Raw genomic sequence first — 10,455 nt, 5'->3', positions numbered from 1 at the left:
CACCAAAACTACAAAACCCAGAATATAGCGCCAGTTCCCCTCGTCCAATAGGAGCCCCTCATGTAGCCAGGTTTGGAGGCCGGTCCTCGGAACAGAAGATGGCGGACGAGAGTGAGACAGCAGTGAAGTCGCCGGCCCCTCCGCGGCCGCAGATGATGGAAGGGAACGGAAACGGCCATGAGCACTGCAGCGATTGCGAGAACGAGGAGGACAACAGCTACAACCGGGGGTAACGAGATCCTCGGAGTTCAATTCCTGTCCAGTCTCCCACACCCTGGGTCTCCGGGGTGCGGGGAAGTCGCCGGGAGCTCAGTGTAACCCCACCCCCATATTCTTATTGGCTGAGACGTTGAGATCCTGCCCGGCGATTGGTTTTTGTCTCTGTCACTTACCAGGGGTGGGTACTTAATATATTAAGGGCCGGAGACATTCAGTACTTTTATTATATAAAAGTTCTTCTCTCTGCGTTTAAGACGCGTCCTGGGGAAAGAGCCTGTAGGATGATGGTTTTAGATGGCACAACACAGGTCAATGTAACAGTACAGCTCAAAGGGAATGTTACTTATAGAGGTGTTGTGTGAACAACGTGATCAGCAGTAAATGAGTAATAAAACATTTCGTTACAGTCCGTCTTCAGTGAGGAATTCGCCAGCTTATACAAACCATAATTATATTGTAAAATGTCGCTACCATAGAATCTCAAAATATAAACTCACCTTATAAACCCTGCATAATTACTGTATAATAATGTTTTGATGTATACAGTGCCTGTTGCTCCAAATAATCCATAAGTTTCCTGAACAATATATAATTAGGTCTTCCAACATATTGGTTCTGTTAACTTTGCGAAGTAGCCTCAAGCTTCAAGAAATTGAATGATGATGCCTCTTGAGTAGTGTTTGGAAGTGGATTTAACACTGCATCTCCTATACTTTAGGATCTTGCCTACTAGTAACTATTTGTTCCTTCTGCAGAAAAAATGTTTCAAGTGTTTTGAGTGTTGAGTGCTGTTTCTAAATCAGTTTTTCACTCTTGAAAGCCACACCCTATCATTGCTCTTTCTTCACTTTGTTACAGTGGCTGGAGCTGGCGCACACTCTTCCTATTTATATATTTACATATGTGGGTTTTTTGTTTTTTTTTAAAAAAGATTTTATTTATTTATTTTTAGAGAGAGGGGAAGGGAAGGAGAAAGAGAGGGAGGGAAACACCAATATGTGGTTGCCTCTCCCATGTCCCCAGCTGGGAACTGGGCCTGCAACCCAGGCATGTGCCCTGACTGGGAATTGAATTGGCAACCCTTTGATTTGCAGACCTACTCCTAGTCCACTGAGCCACACCAGCCAGGGCGTGTATGTACTTTTTTTTTTTTAAGGTAAAGTCAGCAGCGACTGCTTTGAATGTATAACTTCTGCTGAGTTCGTGGTCTGATTTGCATAGCCATCTTGTCATTTGCAGTATTATTGGTATTCCTGGAGGTAAGGTAGAAGGGTGAGATCTCTGGATAAACTTTTAAAAAAATCCTGCCATCTTGTAGAGATGAGAGAACATAGAATTATTACAGAGGTTTGTAGTCTACTGGTGATGAACCCTTAGGTTAAAAGATCTTTTATATTCTTTTTTAAAAAATTGTTTTTTAATTTATTGATTTTAGAGAGAGAGAAACATCAGTTTGTTTTCCCACTTATTTATGCATTCACTGGTTCATTCTTCTGTGTGCTGTGGCGGAAATTAAACTGGCAACCTTGGCATATTGGCAGGATGCTCTGACCAAAAGGTAGAGGAAAAGGAAGCTTGTCAAATTTGATTTTATAAAACTGTGTTGTTTTACTGTAACTCAAAACAGATTTAATGTGATAAAAACCTAGTTTTGAAGTTTGAGATTCCTAAGCATGGAAGGGTGAGGAAAGGAGAAACTGAAAGAAGGAAAAGTGCAGCCCTTCTGAATGGAGATCCCACTCATAAATGAGAGCTGTTGAATTCGAAGGTCATTTCAGAAGTGAAAGTACGGTTTCTTTGCTCTATGTGTCGTTGCTTTCTTTTTTTCTGCTAAGCTGTTGCTCTGACCAGTATCTATAGCTCTTTAATGGGTTTTGTTCTCTATAATCTCTGAATCATTTTGCAAAACTGCTTGGCAGAAAGTACTGTTTTATTAAAGTACAACAAAGTGGTAACCCTAGGAAACTTTGAAGGTGTTTCTTTTTTCGGTGACTTTTGTTTTGTGTATGGTTATGGTCTGGGTGAACAAATTAAGTTTATTAGCATTCTGAATCTAGAGGTCTTTATAATAATTGAGTTTGGAGGTGGCAGGTGAGAAACAGAGGACCCAGCCTAGAGGGTAGTCTAGTTCTGGCCTTTAGACCCTGAGGGAGAGTCAACATTTTTCCACTGACAGAGTAAACGGTTTTGGGAAGAAGGTGTGTGGCGCTGTGGGAAAAGCGCAGACTTTGGAGTCATTCAAACCTTGTTCAAAGCTAGTTCTGACTTAATAATCTTACGACCTTGGGAAAGTTACTTAACCTTTAGTTATAGGGATTAAATGAGATAAAGTCTGGAATACAGTCTTCCTCCTCCCTCCTAGTTTTTCTTCAAATCCCCTACTTTTCCCAATTTGCCTCCCTGCCCTTACCACATAGGGTGTTTTTTGTAGCTTTTAGCATAACTAGTTAAGTAACGTGTGTGTCCAGTCCCTGCCTCACCTGGGGTGGCTGAGAACAGGGTTCATGTCTTTGAAATGCCTGGTACTTGGTGTGCATTAATGAGTATTTGCTGGATGAATGAAGGGCCAATGTTAAAAGTTTTTAGCACAGTGTTAGTGGAGTTTCATTTCTCTTCAGGAAGGATGTGGGATTTTTCCTATACACCTTCTTTCCCCAAATAAGTTTCACTGTAAACCTTACTACAGCTTTTGTGAAATACCTACAGAAATCAAGGATCCTTGAATCCACTGTGGAAGTTTTCCACTGCTTTTTGGCTTCTTGAACATCTTCTTATGTTATTTAAAATGTTTTCAAAAATTACATAAGAGTTCAGTGAGACTATCTTCTTTTGATGCTAATGATTCTAAAGTATAATAAGCAATTAGTTAATGATAGTTCAAACTAACCCTTATTCTCTTAGGCTTTTCTTTCAGGATGAGTTCATAGTGCTTTACACTAATGAAATGAGCTACATTCATGCAGTTGTTCTGGTTTCTTATGTTCCTATATGTATAAGTTTAATTCTTGACTTTTCTTGTCATGTGTTTCTTCCCTAATTAAACATTTGGTGAGTATAAGTTTCATATGTACATAGGAACACATGTACACATGCATACTATAAAACATGTGTGTATAGATGTATCTGCCTGCAATTTTTCTGTCAGCTGTTGCTTTAAAAATTCACTGAACAGAGGAAAGGAGGGCAACAGTTTCACCCCAGGTACTTGCCTGACATAGTCAGCTACCCTGAGCAACAGAGAGGAGAGTCAGACCAAGATGATCTTTACTCCTCATCCTCCTGCAGTTCGTGATTCATCTGTAAGGTTTAATTTGCTTGTTTTTAGTGAAAGCCTTTCCAAGAATTATCAGTAAAGAATAAACCTTAATCAGCTGGCAGATTTTTTTTTTTTAAACCTGTCTTTGGGGGTATTTGTCTTGTGACTTCTCCTGGCAAAGATTGTATCAGTCACTTGGGGTGCTTCCAGGAAAACAAGCTGCAGGAGACATTCTGGGGAAGGGGGGTTAATGTGGGGGTGGTTGCCACAGGTGATGGGGACCAACCATCTTGTTACTGGCTATGTTGGCTGCGAAATGGCCCCAGTTGTTACCAGAGAAATGGGACCTTGGTTCTTGAGTTCGGCAAAGAAAAAAATTAAGATGCGGGAATTTAAATTGTAAGAGAAGTTACAGAGGTAGCAGAAGTGAGCCAGCTGGGCTGCGTGGGCTCAGGAAGCAAGTTGCAGAGGCAGAAGGAGGGCCTGTGGAGCTCAGGAGAGAGAGAAAGGCCAAGATATCACGCCTGGGGGAGGAAGTGGGGAAGGGAAGCTGCCGGCTGCTTCCAGAGGGAGAGTGTGCTCAGCTGGCAGGTTTTAATTTTGCAGTACCAAGTAGGTAAAGTTTATCTGGGTGTTTGGAACTGGAAAGCACCTTTAAATTATTTTGTTCCTAGGACTCTTTTGGAATTTATTTTTGCAATGTCATCAACACCATTGAGAAGCTGGTAAGCCATGGATCAAGAACCCTTTGATAAGGGATGTCTTCTTTCCATCCTGTTCTCTCCTTCCGTGGCGACAGGTTAGGATGGGTTCTTACAAGTGTTCCTCACTTCCTAATTAGGAGTTACTGTCCCTTATGAATAAACTGAAGAGAAAAGAAAGGTCTTTTTGAAAGGAATTCCATAAGCTATCCTTACTTGCTTTTTTTCTTATTGTTCAGATTCTCCAGGAGTGGTTCTTTCCATATTTATTTGATGGCTTATGGCTGCATCTAGCTCTTGGCAAGAAGAAATCTTTCTAGTTTCTTTTTCTTAATCTCTCCCTTCAGCCTTTAGTTTTTCAAAACTAGATCAAAGCAGAAATGAAAAGAGAAACCTCATCACTCATATCAAATAAGTGTTCTAATTTTATTTCCCAATTAAGTGGCAATTAAAAAGAAACTAATCAAGAGCTGCTTCAAAGAGAAGAGACTGGAAAGCAGAAGAAATGAAAAATAAATGAGAGCCTATTTCAGGGAGGCTGCTGCTCATGACAAACCAGTTTTGCTGATTTTTCACATTGTTTAATGCGCTCCAAAATTTCCCAGCTTTACTAAGTCTGCAGTTAACCCCTTCCCTGTGGAGTCTATAGAGTTTGGAACCATAGATTTAGTAACTTTAGAAGGACGATTCTTTAGCCCTTCCTTTTTAACTGTGTTCTGAAATCTCTATGCTGGTAGCCTCTCTTCTAATTCCTCAAAGAAGGTGCTTTTTTGATTGTTGCATGTAAGCCACACTAAACATGGTGTTTTCTATTGAGAGCATACACACACACGTGCACACACAAAAGAAAGACACTAAAATTCTTCAACAGGGCTAGTCCTTCAAAATTCTTTTCTACTGCCACTTACTTGCTTACTTTGAGAGGCGGCCGAAGAGGATTCACTGTTAAGTGTCCAGTAAATGTTATCTCTTATCTCTTGCTCTTATTACTGTGTGCTGGGCACTTGGACAGTGTGCTGAGTAAGCCCTTTGCATGGATTATCTCAGCTAGACTTCACTTATAATTGGGTTAGCTTTTGTAGTGAGGCTTGGGATTTGCATCCCCACCTCTCCCTGCAACGGCCTAAAGGACTCTTTTTGAATTTAGGGATTTCTTTTCCCTCCTGTACTGACTTTATCCTGACTGGAGTGTGAGTCTTGTCTTTACATGCATTCCGGAACCCACGGACTTACCCTAACTAGGAAGCCAGTTGATGATGGAGGTGGCTGACCCCTTTAAACTCTCCTGGATGGACCAATATCTTTTGCAGAGGGCATTCTAGGTTGTGAAATTCCTGCCAGCATTGAGTCATTTTTCAAAAACTTACTAAAAAATGGTCTCTAAATAGCATTTGATTTGACCTTTGAGTTGTCACGTTACAGTCTAGCTCACCCCACCAACCCAGAGGGTGTGGAATTTACACTTCTGTCTCATTCCTGTTCTGTTGAGTATTATTATCAGAGTTTTTGTGACCCTAAAAAAAACAAACCCACAGTAAAACGTTCTCCTCTCTGACAGGAATTGGCTTGTTCACCCTCAAAACTGTAGCTGACTATCCAGGAGGGCAGAGGGTGACAGTAAAAGCAGTCTTTTGCAATCCCTTCCCACATCTGCTGTTCTTTTCACAGGCCTCCTAGGGTATCTTGATGGCTATGTTTTTATTTTCCCTGTCATGAGGATTCACAGGCAGTATTTTACGTAAATAACTGATCTGTGGCAATTTGCAGAGTTTGCGTGAAGTGACCCTGCGGTCACAGCAGCAGGGAGGGTAGACAGCTGATACTGATTCATACCATGTGGCTTCTACCTGGGCACCCTTGTAAATGTCGCTTCGGGCATCTCTCTTTGGGCCCGCTGAGTACTAACAAGATTGCTGTTGAACGTATCGTCCTTTGTGAGTAAATTGATCTGCAGACGGACGTCCTGATGTCTAAAAGAATCAAAAGGATATTAGAGGCTAGGATTCATTTAGTAAGCTTCTCTAGAAATTTTGAATTTTAGTCCAAAGAATGAATTTCCAGTTTTTAGGAGTAGAAAGCAAGTGACTGAAAATTGTGAATTTTATTTTCTGAACTCTTTTTTTCCTGTTAATCTCATAATCAAAGATAAGCCTGTGGTCTGTGTTTAATAAGACATTGGAACCATTCGATGTAGTTACAGTGGAGCTTTTTTTGTTTTAACTCTCACAGGCACAGGACAGGTCCTAAGGAGGGAGAAGACAACAAATAAGAAAATTGACATGAAAGTTAGTCATTCAAAATCTTAACTAATAGCTCAAAAGAACACAGCATATTCACTGCTTTCATAGAATATTAACACAGCTGTCCTATGAAAACATTACTAATGATGTTTTCTGACCCTATTTTTTTTAACATTTTTTTAAAAAGATTTTATTTATTCATATTTAGAGAGAGGGAAAGGGAGGAAGAAAGGGAAGGAGAGAAACATCAATCGGTTGCCTCTCACAGGCCCCAACTGGCAACCTGGCCCACAACCCAGGCATGTGCCCTGACTGGGAATCGAACCAGTGAGCCTTTGGTTTGCAGGCCGGCAGTCAATACACTGACCCACACCAGCCAGCACTTCAGAGTTTTATTTTAGTCTGTTATACCTGGAAAGCAGTAGTCTAGCCCATATTTATTGAACTGTCTTTGTAAAAATTTTTTTTATTGATTGATAGGAGAGGAAGGAAGAGAGGGAAGCATCAACTTGTTCTACTTATTTATGCATTAATAAATAAGGTCGCTGCTTGTATGTGCCCTAAGTGGGGATGGAGCCCATGTCCACTCCAGCCGACTGAGCAGAAAGCTCGCTTTCCCATTGCCTTTAATACCCACTCTTCTCATACCCAAAAACTTGTTTCAGGGCCCTGTGTGATGAACCAGTGTTCTTTTGGCTTTGGAGATTCTCAGGTAAATCCTCACAGGAAAGGAGACTGTGGTGTTGGGAGAGGGATGGGCCAGGTCTTCAGAGGTTGGTGGCTTTCCCCTGGGTCCTAGTTGGTTGGTTGGTGACCAGTTTGCTTCACGTCTTGGATTTTGGTTTCCTCTTCTGTAAACAGGTTAAGCCAGATAGTGCTAAGATTTCTTCCCCTGCTGGTGGCTTAGCTCCCACAATAACAGCTTTCTGTCCCTCGCCACGCACCTTCGAGTGGATTTTGTCATCCAGTGGCATTGAGAGGAGGCCCATGTTATGACCCTCGCTGCTGGTGTCTGAAAGTTTGCTGCTCCTGTTGCTCATCGGTCATCCTGCCCTCCCCTCCTGCCCACTTAGAACCCTGACACTGTAGTCTATTTTTAGAAACAAGTGCTGAGGTTCATTTCAGTCTCCTCCCCCAGCCCTAACTTTCCACCCAAGCATCTGTAGGATTTCTTTCATGTTTGAACTTAGAGTATTTTGGCCTTCACTAAAAGATGACATTTCTTCATTGCTCTTCTTCTGTTTCTGGGTCTGTCATTCTGCTAATTCATCCCGTGTTCACTAGGTTGTCCGTTAATGACTTGGGTTGATCAACTTTACTTTAGAATGTAATTTTCAAATTTTTTTTATGTGAACTCCTGCCTCCTTTTCCATTGCAGGCACACACCAATCCCCTCTACCCCTTCAAAAAAAGAGAAAAAAAGGTAAATTACACTAATTCTCTGCTCATTATTTTGGAACCAGATGAACCAAAGTTGGATTTTGATTTGCTGTATTCCAGTGTACTGGTCGATCTCTTTGGAGTATGTAAAGGTGACTGGCAGGCTTAGAGAACTCTTGAGAGATTTCTGTGTCAATTTGCAGAATCTCAGCATGCCCTTGGTGAGTATGGACTTCAGATCCTGTTAAAAAATGATGTCGAATTCTTAGAGAAGAGCTAGCCTGGCTTCTCTGGGGTCCTCTGGTTTGGTTCTCCCCAAATCCAAATTGAGGCCATTCTTCTGTGAAATGATATTGGCTTCCTAATGCTTCTTGAAAACCTACTCTCAAGGTCTTGGAGCTTGGTTTCTTGTGAATAATTATAATCACCTTAAAAGCTAACCCTAGCGGGCTCCTTGGAAATTCATCTCTGAGTCTGGGGTGTTGACTGGAAGACCATGGTGAGCTCATAATGTGTTCTCATGGATATGGCTCACTACCTGGCAGCTCAGTAAAAATGACTTTTTAAAAAAACTTCCCTTTGTTCTTCAGTTGTCTCTGTAGGCTTGATGTACAAGTTGAAACAGGATTGTTCCTCAGTAGCTGCATGTGCAAAGTGAAGCCAAAACAAAGAAATGGTTTAGTTTGGGTCTTGGAGTTTGCCAGGTACTTGTATTAATACCTTTATTTGTATTAATAGTTTATAAAAAAGAACAAGAGTTCAGCTCAAGATCCTTCTATAAAAATGGGGTTGTTGAGGAGATGGCTCTAGAAGTGTTTCCACTGAATATAAAGATCAAGGCAGGAAGGTAGTTTTTTAGTGATTTTGCACACTTGTAAAGATGTCTAAAGTTGGAGGAAGTAATTTCTTCTCTTTTCCTTATGTGAAATTGCGGTTAGTAAGTATCCAGTTGATTAATATATAATGGTTATTCACCTTGACCTTTTTGGTTCTTTTTTCCATAGAATTATAAAAAAACGATTCTTATGATAATTCATATCCAGGGACCAGAGAATTCATTCCATAAGCAGAAATGAATAAGGATTTAAAAATTGTATCAACAGTGGGATGCTGGTTTTTCTCCTAACATCAACCAATTTCTAAACATTGTAATTCTGCATATAATCCTGAGATCAAAGTGAGAATATCTCTGGAATCAAAAAACCACGTAGAGTTGTCATAAGCTACAAATGGCCCTGTGTGTAACAAAATTGAGTTATTAAGAGAAAAAAATTACCTTCGGGGCATAAATGACTTATGGTTCCTATTCTTTTCATGGCCTTGGGGGTTTTGCTGAGCGTCTGATTTTCAGCAGTTCACATTAAAATCCCATTCACCCCTCTGAATGTTATCAGTCTTTCTTCCATGTTCACGTTATGCCTTCTATGTCTCATTAATATAGTATGTGGGAGGTTGTGCTTGCAGGTGACTTCATGACCTTACGTTTGCCCTAAAGTAACCTCCAGCCTTCACTGGATCTCCCTGACTTCAGACTTTGCATCAGGGATCTGAGGAGAGGCCCGGCCAGATGGGTGCGGGCAGTTATTCCAGGGTGGGGAGAAGTAAGGGTGGATGAGCTAGACGGGCGCTGAGTGTCTGGGCCTAGGGAAAGGTTGGGCCTGATGGCCTCCAGGCTAAGAAGATGCTGTCTCTGTGGGCTTTCAAGCATGGGAGGGACACGTGGAAAGCCATTTACGCAGAGGTGTGTCCCAGAGCTATGTAGACTTTAGGATGGTGCAGAAAGGTGAAGTTAAGGAGACCCAGCAAGAGCTGGTGGTAACTGTAGTCCACATGTAAGGCCACGGAAGCGGGTGCTCCTCCTGGGACGAGGAAGAGATTAGCCGAGGTGGTTCCACAACAGGAAGTGGCAGCGTGTGGTTGCAGATTGCCTTCTCCTCACATGCTGTGAAGTTATAATTAATATTCATAATCACCCCAAGTCATTTCAGGACCACAAAGGCTTTCTGAATTATAAAATGAAGCTTGAGGTATTTACCATAATGTATGGAAAACATGTTTTATACTGTCTTAATTCTTGGAAACTGTTCTCTAGAGTATATGGCTAAAACAACGCTCTGAGCTTAGCTGATCCTGCAGATTCAGGTTTACTGTACTCAGATTGGACTCCGAATTTTGACTTTTTTTTTTGCTTTCAAATTGTTGTTCTATTGTCCACCAAATTGTAAATTCTTCTTCAAGAACCATGATCAGGTAATTATGAGAAGTTATAAAATATACAAGAGACGATTATGGTTCATAAATTTTACTAGTCAATAACAGGGCACGTCTGAACTTTAAGGGAGAGCGAAAGTTTCTTGCATATGAAGTTCGGCCTTACCTTGAAGTATCTAGGGGTGAAGTGTAATGTCTGTAACTTACTAGGAAATACATTAAAGTGGATGAATGAATGGATAGAGGGATGGGTGGACTGTCATGTGATACAATAAATATAACAAAAGAACCTATGTTAATTGCAGAATCTAAGTGATAGGTGTGTTTACCGTAAAATTCAACTCTTTTCAACCTTTGAAAAATTTTATAATATGTTGGGGGGAAGCTCTGCTATTTGTACTTAAGACTACAAAGTCATGTTAGGTGCCTTCACATTATTATCTCAGAC

The 10,455-nt window shown here is 41.0% G+C and overlaps 1 protein-coding gene across 1 annotated transcript in view; it reads left to right on the top strand.

The window, feature by feature from the left end:
* The first annotated feature begins 56 nt into the window (after window positions 1-56).
* NMT1 (N-myristoyltransferase 1) overlaps window positions 57-10,455 on the top strand; it is a 30,876-nt gene continuing 20,477 nt past the window's right edge. The window contains exon 1 of the mRNA XM_054593162.1: window positions 57-229. Coding sequence (XP_054449137.1) covers window positions 99-229 — 131 coding nt within the window. The 5' untranslated portion in view covers window positions 57-98. The remainder of the gene's footprint in view (window positions 230-10,455) is intronic.

This window comes from Pteronotus mesoamericanus, unplaced genomic scaffold (genome assembly GCF_021234165.1).
Source record: "Pteronotus mesoamericanus isolate MK-2021 breed Mesoamerican mustached bat unplaced genomic scaffold, CSHL_Meso_final scaffold_408, whole genome shotgun sequence".
NCBI classification, from domain to species: Eukaryota; Metazoa; Chordata; class Mammalia; order Chiroptera; family Mormoopidae; genus Pteronotus; species Pteronotus mesoamericanus.
Note: the sequence above shows the minus strand (reverse complement) of the source record. Positions and strands in the feature narration are given on the sequence as shown.